Below are 20,235 nucleotides of genomic sequence, written 5' to 3'. Positions count from 1 at the left end.
CACCGTGGCGCAGCTTTGAAAAATACATGATGTATTTGTGTTTCCACTGACAGCTGACGGTGATGTTTCGCTGTCATGTTATTGTGCAGAAGGTTACGCCCTCGCCGTGTTTGTCGCCCTGTCACATACAAAGCCACAACTGCTTGCATAACACACAAGGCCGCGCCGGTCCGCAGGATTCTGCCCATTTGTTCGGCTTTGGGGGGGGGGGTGCAGTGGTGCAGTGGGTTGGACCACAGTCCTGCTGTCTGGTGGGTTTGGGGTTTGAGTCCCGCTTGGGGTACCTTGCGACAGACTGGCGTCCCGTCCTGGGTGTGTCCCCTCCCCCTCCGGCCTTATGCCCTGTGTTGCCAGGTTGGCTCCGGTTCCCTGTGACCCCATCTGGGACAAGCAGTTCAGACAGTGTGTGTGTGTGTGTTTGGCTTAGTTCGGTTACTCAGTTTGCAGCTACGTTAAGGTGTGTGTTGAAAACATTCCCTGTGCGCTGCTGAACAGGTCCACGGCGTCAATTAAATTGTAGCTGTGCAGAGCGACACTCGGCGGGCGATTTACACTGTGAACAAAATGTAAACGCGAGCAGCAGGTGAAAGATGAACAGCAGAGCCGAAGGGAAACCATGAAGAGATGTGGTCGGCGGACTGGTGGCCTGCAGCTACGTGGAGCTCCCCTGGTGGGACAGGAGATGGATGGATGAAGCTCAGCTCTGGTCGCACCTGGATGGAGCCACACACCTGGCTGGACTGCAGCTCTCTCTCCCTTCACTCTCAACACACCGCACTCGGATTGTGTCACAAACGCGCTAAGTTAGTGCAAGTTGCCAGGTGATACCCGTCTTGTTATGATATAATACATATCTTCTGGTTTTATCAGGTGTTTCTGAGAGCGGCGCCCTTAGTTTGCGTGCTCATCATTCGTCAGACACGGAAACGCTTATTTTCGGCGCTGCCGCGTTTTTTTTCCACAGTTTTCTTTTGCGTGGACACCTTTGTTGTTACAGGTGTTACAGGAGCGGAGCGGAGCGTGTGTTTGCGGTGTGAACCCGCTGCGTTTTCCGTTGTTCTCTCGCTCCACCTCAACACCCCCCGCCCCAGCCGGCCCCCTCAGCTCTACACTGGGGCGCAGTCGGGCTCTCGCGCCTCTTGCCGCGTTTCGCACGCGCACGTGCAGCTCGAAGTCGCAGCTGACGATGCCTCGCGCGTGCACGCGCAGCCCGGCTGCATCCCCGGGGCAGAATGCGGCGGCCGCGGAGTGAGAGGCGCGAGCTGAGCGAGCGGGAGGACCGAGGGCTCCGTCCCAGCGCGGGAAGCGCGAGCGGGAGCGCGAGGGCGGACAGGTAGGCGACTGCGCTCCTCCGCTGACCTTAGACTAAAAACGAACTGCTCCCCACGCGTGTTTCACCCTGGGAAACGCTACTAGTTTCCGCTCAGCTTCCAGCTTCGTTCTCTTCTTTACTGACACTCGCTCGGGCGCCTGACGCTGACAGTCGGGATGCCTGCGGAAGCAGCACGTTTAGAAAGTAAAAAAAAAAAAAAACAATATTTTGCAGTGTTTTAGCAATACTTGTGAACAGCCTCACAAATTAAGTCGGAGCTCTTACCTAATCATAAATTATACATATATATGATAGTGCAGCATTAAAAGTTAACGCAGGTCTAACATGACTGACAAGGGCAGTTCTGTTCTTACACTGTTTTATTGTCTCTGCACCTGGCTTTTTATTATTACGTATACAGGACAAAATTGTGTGTCTAATGTAATATACATGTGTAAAAAGTTATTTTCAAGATTCTAAACAGCCACAACGCACTTCTTATAACATCTATTAGGGCACATATTATTTATATATAAACTAAGACATGATCATGAAGTAAAAAAAAATTGCAAACGCTATAAAGCAGCTTATAGATAGATGATATGCGAGTGTAACTGAAGTGCTGCTAGTGAAACCCTATCGCTGAGAAAGGCTGCATTCATCTGTAACACTTTAATACTTCATGAACAGAAGGGGGTAAAGCAATAAGTTGCGTTCTCGCATCAGATGGGTTTAGGGTACATTGTTAAAGGGATTATTCTCCGGGGAGGAATGTGTCAGCGTGATCCTCTGGACACCGACCGCCGCCTTGTCCCTTCGCGCTTCGTTTTGCAAGAGAGAAGAATTTAAAAAGGGAAAAGAGAGGAGTCGAGTCTCATGGAGCTGCTTTTGTAGCAGTTACGTGTATGTTTATGTGTGTCTGTGGGAACTGAGGCCGGCTGACTACGAAAGTCAGGGTTGCTGTCCTCAGTGGACAAGGGGCTCCATTTCAAAAAAGTGCTGTTGCCTCAACATCTTTTCTTCCTTTAGACTTTTTTTCAGTGTTTTAGGTCTATCTTTGAGAGCATAGCGTTAATTCTTTCCCGCCTGCAGCCATGGACATGCAAGGAAGTAGGATGAGTCTCTGAGGATTGTAAAGAAGGGAAAACAGACACACCTAATAATTACCACTGAAAACGCCACAAAATTCCGTAAAACTCCACCCGCAGCAGTAACGCAACTCCACGCTGACGAGAGCGCGAATGCAGAAGTCGTGTTTTCTTCGCACTCGCGTTTGACTCCGAACGTGCTTGCTGTTTGTCTTTCGCTTGCCCTTTGAAATGGAATTAAGCGTAATTGAGATCCGAGCAAGCCCGAAGCTATGTTGATTTATTTTACCTACACTTATGTGCTGTTAAAATCTGCTTTTTGAATTGCTGCAATTCTACAGCTGTCCGTAACTGTAATCTGTAATTATCTATTATTATGTATAATTGTCTCTCACAATTAAGGCCCAGATTCAGGTAAAAAAAAAAAAAAAAAAGAAAAACACAAGGAAAAAATCCTATAAGCTGTCATATTTTGCCAAAATCATTCAGTTTGGACTGAAAGCAGTTGCTTGTTTCGGTATTACAATGTTGAGAAGAACAAGCATACACATCTTTGTTTGAGACAGTTGCCCTGGTGCTCTATACCTGCATCGTGTCCCCCCGTTGTGAAGTCCAGTCCTGCGTGGTCCTCTCTGAAAACTTGTCGCTGTTTGCCGCATGACCTTTCCACTGACCCTTCCGCCGTAATTTGCAGGATATGACACTCATCGTGGGCCTCATACGAGCTTCCCTCAGGAAAAGCAGACGCTGGTTTAGCAGGAGTCGTGCAAAAATTTTCAGCAGGAGCAAAGTACCATCGCATGTGTGTTATACATCGCCAGATCCGTTTTATGGTGTTTGTGTGAATAAGTGCCCGTCGCACCGCTGCTGTGGCGCTTACTGAATAGCAGGGTGCGTAATAAGGCTTTATGAATGTATATTACTCATTTAAAAGATGTCCCAAAATGACAAGCCTGAAGTGGTTCTTGTTTTTCTCAGGGCGCCTGGGCGGCCTGTGTTCGCGCTCCGTGACGATCAGCGACGTGTCCCGGTGCGCAAGGCAAATGACAACTCAAAAGAAAGGCCCATTTGCAGAGAGGAAATAACATGTTCATCTGGCCCTGTAGATAGGAAGCTGTTAAAGTGAGACGTATGATTAGAACCTGTGGCACAAAATAATGAAGAGAAACTGTTTTTCCAACAGTCGGTTCTCCGAGATTGAATTCTCACAGCGATAGCCGCATTCCTCGGTCGTAATTACATTTTTAATTGTCATCTAATTGTGGAAGATGTGTTAATTATACACAGGCTTGCGAAAATTAAAATTTCTTGTGTGCGTTGCAAGCGAAATTAAATTTTGCGAGCCCAGTGAGAATGGAAATAAATTTTGCATCTGAAAAGAAATGCCACCCAGCTTGGCACAGCGCATCAGCACATGCTGCGTAGATCTTGTGCCGTATCCTGTACACACAAAACTGTGTTTAAAATGGAATCATTAAGCCAAAGAAAACACGAAATGATCTCCAGATTTGGTCTAAGACAAGCTTTTTGCCTGTGTCCTCTGGGAAATCTTGTTAAAAATATTTTCTGTTTGTTTTTGTGCAATCTGTTGCTTTTCAGGTTTCTACTTCAGAGAATTAAGATCCATATTTTTAATCATTTGTTTTGTCTGGAATGAAAGAGAATGTAAAACCTGTAATCATACTTAAATGGTCATGTATGGAAGACATCACTACTGGGTGATACTGTAATCTTTTCTTAAATGGTGAAATTACACATTTGTCAGAACTAAAAAGCCAAGGTAGTTTACTGAATTGTGACATAAAATTACTACATACATGTTTACGTTTTCTTATACTAACTAAACTGTTTTACATACCACGTACCAGGAGAAGAGGTGTTTTCTGGTCACATAACTATGATATTGGCTTCATTCTCTATATTTCATAATGCTTGCTGTGCGTAAATGTAGGTGCACTGACTCAGAAACAGTTTTCACCACTTTACGCTGATGAAAACTGTTCATGAGTCAGTTGCACTTACATTTACATTTTTAATTTTCTCATTTTGCTGAGGCTTTTCTCCAAAGCAGCTCACAATGTTAAGCTACAGTGCTGCCTGAAAGCATGTGAACCTTATAAGGATGGTAATTACACACACACTGTCAGAATCGCTTGTCCCATACAGGGTCACGGGGAACCGGAGCCTACCCGGTAACACAGGGCGTAAGGCCGGAGGGGGAGGGAACACACCCAGGACGGGACGCCAGTCCGTCGCAAGGCACCCCAAGCGGGACTCGAACCCCAGACCCACCGGAAAGCAGGACCGTGGTCCAACCCACTGCGCCACCGCACCCCCTGGATGGTAATTATTCTTGTGTAAAATATTAAAATAAACGTATAAAAGGTAAACCTTAAATCTTAAACTTGTAAAATGAATGAATGACAATGATGTACACGCCTGATTCTACTTACTGGGTTTTAACCAGTGCAACTTGGGCTTTACTTGTTTTTGCACCTGCAGTGTTTCTACTACACACACAATTTCCTCTAAAGCAACACATGGAACTGGTCATTACACACTTATTATGTCACGTGAGACTCGCTTCTCATTAAGTAACTATTTTGTGGTCGAACTAAAGGACACCAGGGGTTCGTAGACTTCCAAGCAGCACCGTATACACTTACTTACTTCTTTAAGCAGCCAGGTAATTTATACTGGAACAATTACATTGCTGAAGGGTACTAAAGCTAGAGGTGGGATTCAAACCAGCAACCTTTGACACAAAGGCAGCAGCACTTAGCACTACACTATCTCATCCTCTGTTGAGGTGTTGCTGGCATCACTGAAACTACTGAAGTTGTAGGAATTTCTATGGACTCTAACCGAGTACTAGCAAGACCTCCCTCTTGTGGTGAGCACTGTTTGTGTGGGAAAGACGGTGGAGGACCCGCTGCCGAGCTGCCCTTCAACTGAAACAACCGACTGCAGCCTGAGAAAACAAGTGTTTGGCAAATGGAGTGGAAGAGGAAGTGTTGTGTGGGAAACACCAGCTTCTTTAAACAGAGCTTCAGAAATACAGGCAGGAACAAGAGCAACACAGGAAAACATACCGCATGCTTGCACAAAGGAAATAAAAATTGTGCATAATTTCTACTTTGCAGAATTCACACGAGAATGAACCAGAGGGTACAGCAGCTGGATGTTCTGGATTCTTGTGATCAGTAATGCTCTCTTTGGATATGGGGCTAACAGGGAGAAGGTCACAAAGAAAGGCTCCGATCACCTCTGCTGCATGTTAACACTTTTGCTGACAGGCCTTGAAGTGTGCGAACATCGGCCGAGTATACATTTCTTACTTGGTTCATCTTTTCTCCTTTCGATCAGAGTGTAACAGCGAATATACTTTTGCTTTGCTTGTTTGGTCATTGTGCTGCACGTTGAGTTGTCCTGCATATGTTCTCTTCTCCGTCTCCTGCAGAGATGCAAACGGGGGTCCTCCACGTTGGGGATGAGTGTGTGAGACCAGGCTAGCTGCCAGAGCCCACCATGGAGCCAGGCCTCAACTGCAGTGTGGAGTGTGGCTCCAGAGGATGCCTGCTGGATCCCTGGATCAGTAGCCGGGAGGCCTGGGGGCCCCTTCAGCATCTTTGTGCCCTTGCTACTGTAAACACATACGCTCTCCCCCATCACACACACATTTCTATATAAACACAACGTTTACTGTATGTTTGTCTATAATTCCAGGGTCCCTCTTTGACTCTCATGTCTGTGTAACCTCATCACACCTGCTAACAGGTAGAGGTTGAGACAGGTGGTAGTGTAGCAGTTACAGTTGCTGCGTTTGGACCCAAAGGTTGCAGGTTCTAATTCCGCCTTCAGCTGTGCTACCCTTGAACTAGGGACTTACGCTAAAATTGCTCTAGTAATATTACCGAGCTGTATAATTGTAATAATAAGTAGCTTAACACTGTAAATCAATCTGGATTTAATATGTCAGCTCAATGAATAGATATGGTGATAACCTTTCACCACTGTAATTTTTTAAGGGGATGTACCTGGAAAGTAAAATTTTCAGATTTTACCATCCTTGCGTGGGCCTTTTTCTCAGCCCCTCCAGGCTGTCCCCAGATGATGCACACACATAATTTCTCAGTCAGCCGCAGAGGTTATTGATTGTGTGCACATTCCCCCAGCCAAAAGACAAACATTACCAGCAGTTAGCAGTGAAACTTTTCTAAACATCAGCAGTGTTTAGACAGAGGAAAAACATGTAAACAAATTTACTTGAATCCTGAAGCATGTTTTGTTTATTTTGAAAACCTCCCTTTTCAGCATCCAGTTTCTAAAACTGTCTTCATGCTTACCCTCCTTTATTAGTCTGTGGTTACAATATAGAATTACCAGTGTTCCTTACAAATACTGAATCTTATTGGAGAGGAGGCCTCAGAGTGAAAGCAGACAACATAGTTTGCAGTAACTGGGTTGTTTTAATGTGAAATCTCTGATGTGGAGACAATATTGAAACTATAGTTAGCTCAGAGTCTCTTTGTTCTTGTAAACTACCGGGACATTAAATGTGCAATACAAGGGACAATGGGATATCCTGGTCCTCTAGGATATGTAGGGGTAGAGGCAGTAACAGAAACACTGAACAGTATATTAATATCAAGAACTCATAAGAAGTAAAGGAACCTTTACCTTCGGAAGAGCTTCAGTCTTTCTAGGAATGCCGTCATACAAGTACTGAACTTCATTCTTCAGAATGAGAAGCCTTCAGTTGCATACAGACGGTTTCCGAATGGCAACCCTTCCATAAACTCCGGCTTTGTAAAACTGACAATGCACGGTTTTTTTTTTTAGACTGGGTCACAGAATGATTCAGATTCAGTTCTGCGGTAATTTTTGAGTCTGGACTTTTGTGACATGTAGCGGCTGTTTGTGTGCTGATTGGCAGACCTCTTATATAGCCGACGCTTACTGCTAACTGTCAAGCATCCTAATATGACTCGCCTCTGCAGCTGTGTTTATAATTGTGATGCTGTGACTTCAGTGTCAAACTCCTTTTTCATGTGGTGTTTCCGTTATTTTTCCCTCCTCCCATATATTGGGGTCAGGGCCCACAGACATGGCTGTGGTCTATGTTTTGGGTGACCGTGATTCACCAGCAGCTGTGTGTTCCTCTGTCTTGTGGTGCAGGGCAATCTGGAGACCCCGCCGAGGCCCCTGTCCCCTGTGTTGCGAGCCATTACGTGGACGCTGCTCTCCTCCGGCATCCTGCTGGCCCTGCTCTTCCTGGCCTTCACACTACGCTGCAGGAACAACAGGTGTCTCAGCTAGGCCTCTCCGCACCATCCGACAGGGCCAGAAGGCCACGTGCTGCTCATGTCACATGACTGTCATAATCCGCCTTGCTGGGAATGTAGATCTCCTTACAGAAATGAGATTTGATTGTGTATTTTACCTCTCTAGAAATAATTCTTCATTATTTGGGTTTCACAATTTGTTTATCGTAACTTTCTGTTTTATTGCATCTCTCCCTCTTTCCAGTGAATTCAGTCCCGATACTGGCAACATTAATGTTCACGCTCTGCGGGTCTTCATTCCCACTCCAACCTGTCCAGTCTGTTTGCTAATCTCTTCAGGATCGTCAAGATGTCCAGTCCCAACCTGAACATACTGACCATATGTGGAAGTATACTGACCTATAGCAGTGGCTTCCTGTTCGGCATTGAGGACAAGGCACTGCTGCCTGGTAGCGGTCCTAAGATTGTACTGCAGGTATGCACACAGACACACAGAGAGACACACACACAATCACAGACATACACACACAGAAGAAATGCACACAGACACACAGAAATCCAGACGTGCATATTTTTGTAAATTTCACATTCACTCAAAGTTGAATCACATCAATGATTCCACACTGCACCTCAGTGACACTGGAAAACACACAAAAGTTGATCAGAAATAAAATGTTTTGTGTTTTTTATTTTAAAAAAAGGCTGCTACACTTTAACAGACTGACAAACACAGAGATGTGGATGCAGTTTGAATGCTCAAGGTGCCTATGTGGCACTATGAAATGTTCTTAATAGGACACAGCACACAATTCAAGGAACACAGGTTTCCTACAGTTCTGTCCACTCACTCACAGAACTGTATATAGTATAATATACTAAGTGTTGTATATTAGCTTGTTTTGCTTTCTGCAAAGCAACTTACAGTTTTAAGCTATTTGCAGTACTTCACCCATTTATGCAGCTGGGTAGTTTTAACAGAGCAATTTAAAGTAAGTACTTTGCTCAAGGTACTACAGCTGGAAGGGGGATTTGAATCTGCATCCTCTGGGTCCAAAGGCAGCAGCTACACTACCAGTTGTACACTGCTTATACCACAAAAATTCATGCACCCTTTGGCAAATCTTGACAAATGTATAGCTCCTAAAAATATTAATTATAGCCCAGTTCCTGCGGAATGCCACATGCATGTACCCTGCTGTGACTTTTGCAGTAAGTGCCGGAGAGTTTCCCTGGAAGCCTTTTAACTGAGAATTAGCTGAAAGGAGACTGAATTGTGACATTTTAAAATGTGCATTAAATGCAGAAAGTCATCAAGTACTCTAGATTTTTCGGGCAAATAACAAGCGCAGACCATGCACACACTTTCCTGTTGGACATTTAGGTTACGAGTTTATGTTTATTTCCAGTGTATTTACTAAGTGTATGCTTATTTTTCGTTTCACTATACACAGTTGAACAGCGTACTCTCTGGGCAGATTCAGGTGTAACATTGAGGACATCAGTCTAGGGCTGCACCACACAGTAAACATAGTTTACGCTTAATGTGATCATTCAATACAGACATGATGATAAGTACAAATAAGATAACATGAGCCAGTGATGCCTGAGGGTAATTCGCATTCATTTAGCTATGTTGTGTGATGTCCCTAGGATAAGTTGCAGATATAGTGATTTAGAGATAAATAAGTATGAATGCAGTATAATTTGAGTTAAAAAGTGTCAGAGCAAGTATAACAGGGTTTATAAGAGAGTTGGAGAGCACAGGAGAGAGCAGCGTGGCTTCTTCTGAGTCCCGGAGTGGCCATCAACTTTTCAGTGCTCTAATGGCTTTAGGAAAGAGCAAGGAAAGAGGAAAGATGCTTTTTTCCAAAGTGACGTGCAAGTGAAGGTGTGACATCTGAGGGACAGAGCTGCAAGGACAAAGGCCCCTTGGCTTTAGTAGTTTCACAATTTGCAGGTTAACAGTGCATTGCTGGAGGACTGTCCAGATTAGATACTTTCACACCCTAGAGGAGGTCATGCAGTATAAAATTAATTGTTGCTCCTTAGTTTTGATCTTGGAAATCCTGGAAATGATTGAAGTATAGGAGGCAAAAATGGGAGGTTTTTGTCACAATGATAGGGTGTTTTTGTATTGTTTCAGTTCTTGAGTTATTATAAATTGTAGTTTACTGTGTCTGACTAGCTGCTGTGTGCACGCTGTGGCTATTTAGAGGAATGTTAGTCGAAGCAGCACGAATTCTGAAACCTACCTCCCTGCTGCCCCCTCGCAATACCATGTAGCGGAGATCTGGTGCCATGGTGTATGAAAGTTGGTTGCAACCACAGGCCTGTTACCAGCTGTTAGGAGGTTGGCTGCAGGTTTGGCACAGAGAGACTGCAGCTAGGAATCTGCCCTGAAGTCGTCACTCTTGTGGAGGGCACGGGACAGGGAATGCTGTAGTGTCACTGCAGCGCCACCGTGTTGATGTCAGAGGAGTATGAGCTGTGAACACACACCATCTGAAGGGTGCTTTCATGCACGTTCATTTTTTGCTCATTTAAAAGAGCCTGTCATTTTCCTCAAGTAAGTGCAGAAGTTGTCTATTCTGCTGAAAGATGCTATAGCTGAGCTCATCCTGGGATGTGATATGACATCCTTCACGTTACATATCTGGGTTCTTAAGCACGACATTACCTGCTGCCCAGCTTAATTTTTTTTTTATCAGAATCCATGTTCCCTGTTTATCAGAAGAACCTGACTCACCAAGCAAAGCCCTTAAGTCCAAGAAAAGCCCCATATCAGCACAGTGCTGCGTGTCAGATGTGGTCTCTGTACAACGCTATCGATTTGCTGTTTTCAGAAAGATGGCAATAATTTCATTTGGCCACGTTCTGCGGTCTGCTCTGAAGCCAGTACATTTCTCGCCGTTAAGAATGCCAGATCTTTGTCAGTCATTCTGAAAGGAAGCTTCTTTCACCCACCTGGCCTTTTTCTGGACTGGGTTAGTTTCCAGAAAAGCCAATAAATCATGAGCTTGTCGCATGTGACGCGATTGATTTATGAGCCGTTGAGTGGCCGCGCACAGAGCTTCTTCACGTACATGGAATGCATGGTGCCATGGGAGCGTGTCTACAATGCCAAAAAGATTACAGGTGTCACCGTGCCCACGTTCCATGTGTCAGGGCTGAACCGTGTTGACTTAATGAATTGCTTGTGCGTGGCTGTCGGTGTGTCGTCTCCCCATGTGGGTTGGGTGCCGAACGCTGGCATGTCCAGTTCCTTTCAAGAAGTCTGACCTTGAGAGTCTGGGGTCACAGTGACATTGCTGCCGTGTTTTGCAGGCCCGGATATGGACCCTGTGCATTGGTATCTCCCTGGTTTTTGGACCCATCCTGGGGAAAACATGGAGACTATACAGGGTCTTCACCCAGCGTGTTCCTGACAAGAGGGTGGTAAGTAGACCCTCATTTCTGCCTCTCTCTGTCTTCTTCAAGAGCTATACATGTGGGATTGTGTCTGATTCTTCTTATTAGCCTTTAAGGCCTTGCAAGTATCTACATTTTATATCATTTCTGTATTTAGAATTAGGCAGGATTGAGGTTCAGGTGAGGACACTTTATGTACAGTACATGGGTTAAAGCACCAGGGTTTTTTAACCATACTGTACTGCCATGAACTTAAATGACTGTGGCAGAGTTGCATTTAATATATTCACTTTTATCTGGTCAAAAATAAAAACTTTCAGCCTTTTGAGACCAAAAAATGGGATAAAATAGGTTGTGTCGTGAAAGGACATGGCTCCCCCATGGCTGTGCTGAAAATCTGAGCGAAAGCAAGCAGAACATGAAAGGCACCACAGTTTTTCATTTGAATAACAGATTCCAGGGTTCTCCACATATTCAATCAGTCAGACATTATGTAACATTATGTATATTTATTCTTCCATATACAATCTTAGGAAGCCATTATATGGCCATAATATGATGCTTTGTGCCAGATTGTCATATTGTTATGGATGCAGTCACATAAAAGCAGTTCTCTGTGTTGCATGGGTATATCCATATTTCATCCCACAACAGCCAGAAAGTGTGAGGCAGTGTCCCATGTGAGGATCCTGCAGCTCCCACTGTGCTTCGGTTCTCTCCGATTGCGTAGTTCATCTTGCCTGACAGGGGCTGCACACATGAGTAAGGAAAAATGAGAAGAGAACAGGGAAAGGTGGAACTGAAATTAAACTCATTTCCTGGAGGGCATCAATGTAATGAGTATTACAAAAGGGAAGCAGACCTTCATCTACCTGTTGAAAATGGCTATGCAATGAGGGATGTGACGTTGAGAAGTGTATGAAAGAAGCTCTTTGACTTTAAGTACTTAAGAGGGCAGAATCCTATATTGCAAAGAAGTGATTCCTGGAAATCATGTTAATTCAATAATTTTATGTGTGCAATTTCGTTGTGCTACGACACTTGGATTACACAACGCAACAGGATTTTTTGAAGTTCTTAGTTATGTTGATTTTTGATTATGATTAAACTTTATTGATTACAAAAATACAACTATTTCTTCCGGAGTGTCAGTTTTAGGTTGGTTTGGTTTAATTTGGCACCTTGCAGCCATTGCAAGATTCTAGAAGACACCAGAACATTCTAGAAAGCATCAGATAATAAAAGGTACTGGAATATTCAGTGCTTGGAACCTGGTGCAAGAATTCCCCAAAGTTTGCTAATTTCAAGAATGTGGAATATTTTTCTAAAAACTGATAAATATTACAAACTAATGCCAAAAGTATGTGTAATGTAACAAACCAGAATGGAAAATGCTAATTCTGTTACTTTGTGTTATTTGCTCTTTCATTGCCAGCGATTTTTTATTTCTTTATTTTTTTTTTCCTCCCATCATCCAGGAGCTAGCAGCACCACTGTAGGACTTCAGCTGAACAGCATTAGTTCTCAGCACTGCAAATGACAAACCGTTTGTAATTGTTGCAATGAGTACTGAGCTGACTTTTACAGATGTACAGAGTCCTGCTTCTGCCAGGAGAAGTCAGCACCTGTAGCGCGTCGTGCGCTGTGTCGAGCTCCTCATGTCCGTGTGGTGCTACGCGCTGGAAGTGTACTCATGGGTAGTTTGTCTTCCGATTGTAGATCATCAGGGACATCCAGCTGATTGGTCTTGTGGCCCTGCTCATTCTCGCTGATATTGTGGTTCTGACCACCTGGAGCCTGACTGACCCAGTCCAGTGTATAAAGTCCATCAGAGCTGCGGTCCAGGTACAGCTCAGCACCACATACTTCATAGTTAGCCAGCCTCAGGCCACTATTACTGAATGCAGCTGATCAGATTATGTGTCTTATGATAAGAGTACAAAAACATATTGAAAGTCAAAACCTTCATTAATTTTTTTCGCTTACTCATATAGCAGTGATTCATATGTTCTGGCATGTTCTGTGTTGTGTCCTAGGTGGTGGAGCATGATGTGTCCTACTCCCTGTTGCAGCATGAGTCCTGCTCCTCTCTCTACACCGACATTTGGATCGCCTTCCTTTCTGCACTTAAGGCAAATCAGAAACACACCACACAGACGCCGCACTACTAAAGACCATGTTCTGGGGCCCCTCAGTCGTTGAGAGGCGCTGGCCCTAGCTCTATGCGTGGGACATCTCTCTACCCCTCAGTCATTTACACTCTCTTTCTTTCACTTGGTCCCACACAGATCTTTTGTCATGTTTGGCACTTACATACGGTATATAATGCAGTTTGATTCAAGGGCACCTCTGTCATATAACTAAATTCAGTAGACAACAAATGTCTTGTTTGCTATTTCCTTTCGGGTTACTCTGGTAGCATAGTGGTTAGTGCTACTGCTTTTGGACCCATAGGTTACAGGTTTGAGCCTCACCTCCAGCCGTAGTACCCTTGAGCAAAGTACTTACCCTAAAATTACTCCAGTAAGATTACGCAGCTGTATAAATAGGTATCTTAACATTGTAAGGCACTCTGGAGAAAAGCATCAGCTAACTGAGTAAATGTACTCTGTAGCATACCACCCAAACACACATTTTCTCTGGTCTTCCCTCTTTCTCCCAGGGCAGTGTGCTTCTGTATGGGACATACTTAGCAGGCCTGACAAGCAACGTGAGCTGGCCTCCGGTGAACCAGTCGCTCACCATCATGGCTCCCGTTTGCCTGGTCACTCTGTCCGTGGCTCTGAGTATCCCCGTGTCCAGGCTCCTGTACTCTTGGCCCAATGTAGTGTACAGTGTGATCTCTGGGTCCATCTTCATCTGCACGCTCACCACTAACTGCCTGCTCTTTGTGCCCCAGGTGAGCTAATACGATGAACTTACAGCATTAGCTTATAGCTCGTCCAGGTTTATTTTGCAAGCTGACAGAGCAGATTTGCTGAAACAGCATAAATGAGCAGCCAGAAGCACACCAGCAGCATGTACCCTTTGTGGGTCATGTTGACATATCATTGCGGTGTTAGAGGTGCTGGGCCCAGTTATGTGTGGGTCATCTGTGAACCTGCCTCACAACCATCTTCTTCAGGCTCTTGGGCGACCTTTTCTCCTACAACGCCAGGCAGCAGCTGGCCACCACCGATGAAGCAGAGGGCCTGCGAATACAGTTTTATAAGAGTTCCAGGCTCTAGGACTTCCAAAATGCCCAGGCTCCCCTGGCTTTTCCTTTTTTGAGAAACCAGTTTAATGAAAATTGCCTATTTCCCAGGAGGAAGTGAATCTGTAAAAGTTAGCAAACTGCATTCATTTTAGATACTTCCCTTCTGAGTCAATAACAGAGAGTGGTGTAGAAAGCAAATGTGAATGTAGAGAATAGCCTTTGTTAAATGTGGTCCTGGGCACTTTATTTTTCAAAGGGCAAACAGGGACACTCAGGGACCGTTTTTTTGATTGTTTCTGTCAGGCCGGAGGAGAGAGTGGCTCACAGGGGATGGGACTGGAGACAGCCCTTGTTTGAGGGTCCCGCATAGGTCCCGCGCAGGTGTCCTAGTTCAGTGATGCCTGTGCTCTTCAGCCGTCTGACCCAGTATCGCTTAATCACCATGTAAACAAACCTCACTGTTCTGTTAAATGAAAGTCTCAAAATGTGCAGTTGTTATCTGTTGTTTCATCATCCTGACTAGTAGAAATAGGAATGTCAGGAGCGGTGACCTGTATTTAAAGTAGTTCTGCTTTAATACTGAATAAACGATGTGACTCGAGCGAGGAAAACAGCAAAAGCCCTAGTGATGTCATACAAATTATTAGATGAGATGAAGTTAGAGGACAGTTGATATTAAAATACTGTGTACAGGGTATAGGGTGTGGTGTTTGTGTGTCAGAGTTTCTGGGCTGTGCATTCAGACATGGGTTCAAATCCAACTCACTCTTTGTGGAGTTTGCATGTTCTCATTGTGTTCATGTCGGTTTCTTTTTGTGGCTGGTCTAGTTTCCTCCCATAGACAAGTGTTTTAGGTGAACTGGTGACCCTAAATGACTTGTACTGTGTGCATGTGGGAGAGTGAATGCATGTGTGTGATTTCTGTGCAACAGACTGGTGCCCTGATTAGGGTATACCCTGCTTTACACTCTGTGTTTTGGGGATAGGCTACAGACCATTGCAACCCAGCAATGGACAAGCGGTTATTGATAATGGATGGATGGAGTAATGGATTGATGGATTTAATATGCAGTATATAGCATTAACTATATTTTTGTTGTTAAACTGTTTTTTTAACAAAACAGTTCAAAGAACAGAGGGTGTGGTGGCACAGTGGTTTTGGCTGGGTCCTGGTCTCTGGTGGGTCTGGGGTTTGAGTCCCTCTTGGGGTGCCTTGGGACAGACTGGTGTCCCATCCTGGGTGTATTCTCTCCCCCTCCAGCCTTGCCTCCTGTGTTGCTGGGTTAGGCTCCGGTTCACTGCAACCCTGCTCAGAACAAGCGGTTTCAGACTGTGGGTGTGTGGGTTCAAAGAACTAAAGGCAAGATTTGACACTGGTAGAAGTGCCAGGAACAGCTATTGAAATGTATATTCCCTAAGCCTGAAACTTACTGAAAAGTGGGTGCTTTTTGCTGCTTCTATCCACCATGGTCAGCTGACCCAGTGGAAGCAGTTTGAGGATGAGTCGAACCCGAGCTCCAGTCAGATGGCTAAGTTCTTCAGCAGCCCTAGCAAGAGCCTGCAGTCCATGTACAGTGAGGATGAGATCTTCTACCTCCGGGGGGAGAACGACTCCATGAAGAGACTTCTCATGGAGGTAAAGCCCATGGGACACCTGGCAGGTGTTAACTCAAGAGTGTCATAGAATGTGTCCACACAACATTACAGTAGTAATGTTCCTCTTCACTCCTTCTTCTGTAATTGCTTTGTTAAAGCACTGCATCCTTTTCTATTTAGATTTACAATCTGTGGTTTTATTGAATGATGAAACAAACTTGTTGGCCTTCTATAGGCTAACACAACACACCGGAATAAAAGCCCCGAGTCAGCACACAGTAGATTATTTCAGACCAGGTTTTTAGGTAATAGGGGTGACCCTGCATGATGATTTCATTTCTAATCAATGCAGTGGATCATAAAATAATGTGGAAATACCACAGTGATGTGAAATAAGATTAAACAGCATGTAGATGTGTGTGTGTGTGTGTGTGTGTGTGTAGAGATTACCTAGTAAATCACAGGAAAACATTGATAGAGTTCAAACAAAGAAAGCTAAGCATTTACACTTGTCATTGTCTGATTACTACATTAATTTTTAGTCAAGAATTTCTTAGATCTTAGGTCTATAAAAATTGAGTGACTGCCAGACAAATAAGAAGTGGGTGGCAAGACAGACCAAATTACTATTTTTGAAAATTCTATTTTTCTTTTACCCATTTTTGTCCACATAAGTAATGAAGCACTGAAATTCATTCCAACACATAGGTCAGCTGGAAACACTGTGCATATCTCAGTGTAGATATCTTACAGGCCTCAGGCTGAGGAATTTGTGCACAAGGGAAAAGTTTGTTCAGCAAATGGCAATCAGCTGTAATTCCTTTGGTTGACTTAAAACAGTCCCTTTCCCCAAAAAAAAGAGAAAAAAACTGCATTATGTTATTTCTGTATGGGACTAATAATCACAACTGATGTGGCCATGAAGTTGAGTCCAGTATTACTACATTCAGCATTGTCTATGGAGAGATTATCCAGCACTACATCAACTGTGTGAAACAGAGATCTGTATTTAAAAATGTATAAATAGGATATTCTTCTAACTTTAGTAGAAACTACTGACTTACCTCATTAACACTCTAGTACACACATTGGTTAGAATTGCGAGGATATGTCTAAAGCGCTCTTTTTCTTCTGCTTTGAAGAAGAATGCTGTGATTGACAGCTTACAGGAGCAAGTCAACAGTGCTAAAGACAAACTGCTAAAGCTCATGTCAGCTAGCAGCTCCTTGGAACACCAAGAAGTAGGCACCTCTTCTACAAACCTCAATTCCTCCTTCATGCAGAAGGTGGGACAACAACCAGATCCCTCTGCTCATTTGCTGGAAACAGTCAGCACATGTTCGCCATTCCCTCCTTCATCTCCTTCTCTCACGGCAGAGAGAGACAGACAGAGTGCGCACAGTCATGTTTCACAGGACTCTGAATATATAGACAGGAAATCAGGCTTTCGTCTTGACGACGAGAACTACAAGAGTGACACTGAGGAGATGGAATGTAACGTCCAAACTGCGCCTGACTCCACACAGCTTTCGGTGTCTGGAGAGGCCTTAATGGATGTTACGCTGCGGGGGGCTGGTGGCTGTCCCCCTGACAATCCCACAGACTTATTGCCCCAAGTAACAACCGGTATCAGTCCCTCTGTACAGGTGACTGCAACACTGGGAGGCAAATGCAACTTTGTCAGCAGTGAGAAGCTGCAAGAGATCATCCTGGATCTCAGTGTGGATGCGGTCTCCCTCAGGTCCCCCAAGTGGGAGGAAGAGCATAGCAGTGCCAGCCTGGAGGAGCCTTCACCCAAGTTGTCCTACCGCTTCTACTATCCTAGCATCTCCCCATATGTTATGAGAAGACGGAGGCCCCCCTTTCGTGCCACCAGAGCTGGGCTTCCTGCATATTGCTATTCACTATCCCTGCCCCACACGGGATGCAAAGGTGCTGGTGACAGTAAAGCAGAGCCTGATGCCATTGTGTCTCAGCCTCAGCAACATAACTGTTGCAGAGAACAAGTGGCAGCAGCTACACCTGCGAAACTAGACCACCGTGGAGCACCTCGTCGTTGCACCGTCACGCCTTTCTCAGGCTGCGACTCCAGGAGCTCACCCATCAGGAGAAAGTGCCTTCTAGAAGGCTGGAAACCAGAAGGTGATATGTACTACTACTCAGACTCAGAGTCCAGCAGCTCTGATGATGACTATTGCTTTTACCACAGGCCTTACTGCAATGCCTGCTCCCACGGACAGTACGAGTCCATGGAAAGTACCTCCTCAGAAACCTCTGACAGTGAGCTTGGTCCTTTAAAAAACTACCGTCACGTCACTCATCCAGTGGTGAATTTCAAAGAGGACCTCAAGCCTACATTTGTCTGAGCTTGCCCCAGCAGTATTCTATGCGTCAGTTATCAAATACAAAAATGAAGTACATTTCAGATGTATTGTAAGTGGCGGAGGCATTTCTTAACCACACCTGACATTAGTGCAGTCACTTCATAGCTTTTGGGAGGGATCAGAAACACTCCTTTAGTTTGGACCTAATTATTGGTGGTAAGACAGTGCGCATTTTACTGCACTTACTCATCAATTGCCTTTTAATGTTCCTTGGCGGATTGCAAATCTACGCTTTACTGAAGCAGGGCCACTTCTCTCCTTGAGAGAGATGTCTGAAAGGAGTAACTAGATTCCTTGTATGTGGTGCCATATACATCCTGAATCCAGCCCAAGCCATCCGAAGGGCTTCGTCAGCTATCCGTTGTGATGGTGTCTTATTAATGAAGTGGCTGCACATTGTTAATGCTGTTTTGCATAGCCAGGTATTCTCTTTTTTTATTGAAACTCCTTCACAAAGCACTAAGAAATGTTTTGGTGCTAGTTAATTATTTTTAATTAAATATAGTTCACACTTTGTATTATGGAATTTACATGAATATTTACAAACTGACTGCACTGTACTGTTTTTAATACTGTTGATTGCACTGCTACTGTTTTTGTGAGTATTTGTTTATTTCCAAGAAGGCACCTAATAGACAGCCTCGCTATGTTTAAGGTTCTGTCTGTTCCCGTTTTCATAATTTAAAATTTAGCATTGGCAATCCTGTTGCATAGATTTTTTTCCTTTATTTTGAAGACCCTCCCTGTATATAAATTTTACTTTAATTTATTTTAACTCCTTATCTTAATTTATTACATCCACAATATGTGAATTTCAGCCATTTATATCACTAAGTTATGACTTTTGAGAGCAAATGCTACAATACACATGGTCATTGTCCTGGATGGCTGCAATCCAGCTTGCCAGAAAACTAATTTTATTCAGCAGCTTATGTGTACCTGAAACCCTCAGAGAGGTGATTTACAACCAAAACAGTTACATTGATAAAGCAATTATGAGATGCTGTAAAGCATAATCCAGCATACAGAGCAGCTCTTCAGGACCAGGGTTTCATAGCTCTGTCCTACATTTAAAAAAAAATAAGATTGGTTTGAATTTTATTGGGAAACGTTTGATCATGTGCTGTAAATACCGTGAATAAATTACATATGTACATTGTTATTTATTTTCACCACTGTGATATTTTTGGCTGGTTATGCGTATTTTTGTACATTTCTCCTCTGGTCAGGAATGATTCTAATTCCTACAATCAGGTCTTTTGTAGTGGACAGAAAAAGACATAGATAATGTAATTTCATCATTTCATGTCATAACAGTATATGTAAAATATTTCAGAAAATGTTAGATTTTAAAATCACTTTGCTTAAGCTCCATTTACTTAAGAAGTATATATTTATTGTCTTTCAAACATGAAAAACTATTCTGAAAATCAGTTTAAGCCTATACAATACATCGTATGCAATATCCCGAAAAGCATAAAACATAATGTGATTATTCCTGCTGAATTTCAGTTCTTCTTCCTCACCATTTAAAATATTTTCATAATTACATATATATTATGATGTGTGGAATGTATTAAAAATTCTGCCTCTCTCTGAAGCAGCCGTTTCACAGAATCAGAATGACCTCTTTTAGACACCGATCTGCACATCTCCTCCTGTGCATCCATTAAACTTTCAAAGGTGGCCTACATCTGCCATCCATATTCCTTGGCACTTCTCCGTGGACTTAATGTGAGCTCAGCTGCTCACACGGAGGACCAAGACGGCCACGTCCCTCCCTCCTCCTCCTCCTCCTCAGCGCAGCACCACGGCACAAACAGGACACTTTGCCTGCGCCCCTGACACTCACAGCCCAGATGAAAATGAAGCCAAGCACCTAATGCCTACATTAAAAAAAAGATTCCTCGTGAAGGCATTAAAGAGCTTTCAAGTGCGCTTAAATTTTAAAAGAGCAAAAACTAAC

The 20,235-nt window shown here is 44.0% G+C and overlaps 1 protein-coding gene across 1 annotated transcript; it reads left to right on the top strand.

The window, feature by feature from the left end:
• Positions 1-4,704: 4,704 nt before the first annotated feature.
• On the top strand, positions 4,705-18,641 carry LOC108920064 (probable G-protein coupled receptor 156). Its single transcript, XM_018728535.2, has 10 exons — positions 4,705-4,743; positions 5,861-6,045; positions 7,579-7,706; positions 8,025-8,160; positions 11,010-11,120; positions 12,813-12,938; positions 13,130-13,225; positions 13,756-13,992; positions 15,764-15,925; positions 17,028-18,641. Exons 2-10 carry the CDS (start codon positions 5,929-5,931, stop codon positions 18,249-18,251), a joined length of 2,337 nt encoding a protein of 778 aa, XP_018584051.1. The 5' UTR covers positions 4,705-4,743; positions 5,861-5,928; the 3' UTR covers positions 18,252-18,641.
• The last annotated feature ends 1,594 nt before the right edge of the window (positions 18,642-20,235 follow it).

Source organism: Scleropages formosus, chromosome 14 (assembly GCF_900964775.1).
Source record: "Scleropages formosus chromosome 14, fSclFor1.1, whole genome shotgun sequence".
Lineage (NCBI taxonomy): Eukaryota > Metazoa > Chordata > Actinopteri > Osteoglossiformes > Osteoglossidae > Scleropages > Scleropages formosus.
The sequence above is the reverse complement of the archived record's forward strand: the minus strand, read 5'-3'. Positions and strand labels throughout refer to the sequence as shown.

Bases quoted from the DNA above. Each gene is read 5' to 3' on its own strand.
- LOC108920064 (XM_018728535.2), top strand. From the start codon at position 5,929: ATGGAGCCAGGCCTCAACTGCAGTGTGGAGTGTGGCTCCAGAGGATGC. The intron at 8,161-11,009 runs GTATGCACACAG...CGTGTTTTGCAG, and splicing joins GTCCTAAGATTGTACTGCAG to GCCCGGATATGGACCCTGTG. The intron at 11,121-12,812 runs GTAAGTAGACCC...TTCCGATTGTAG, and splicing joins GTGTTCCTGACAAGAGGGTG to ATCATCAGGGACATCCAGCT.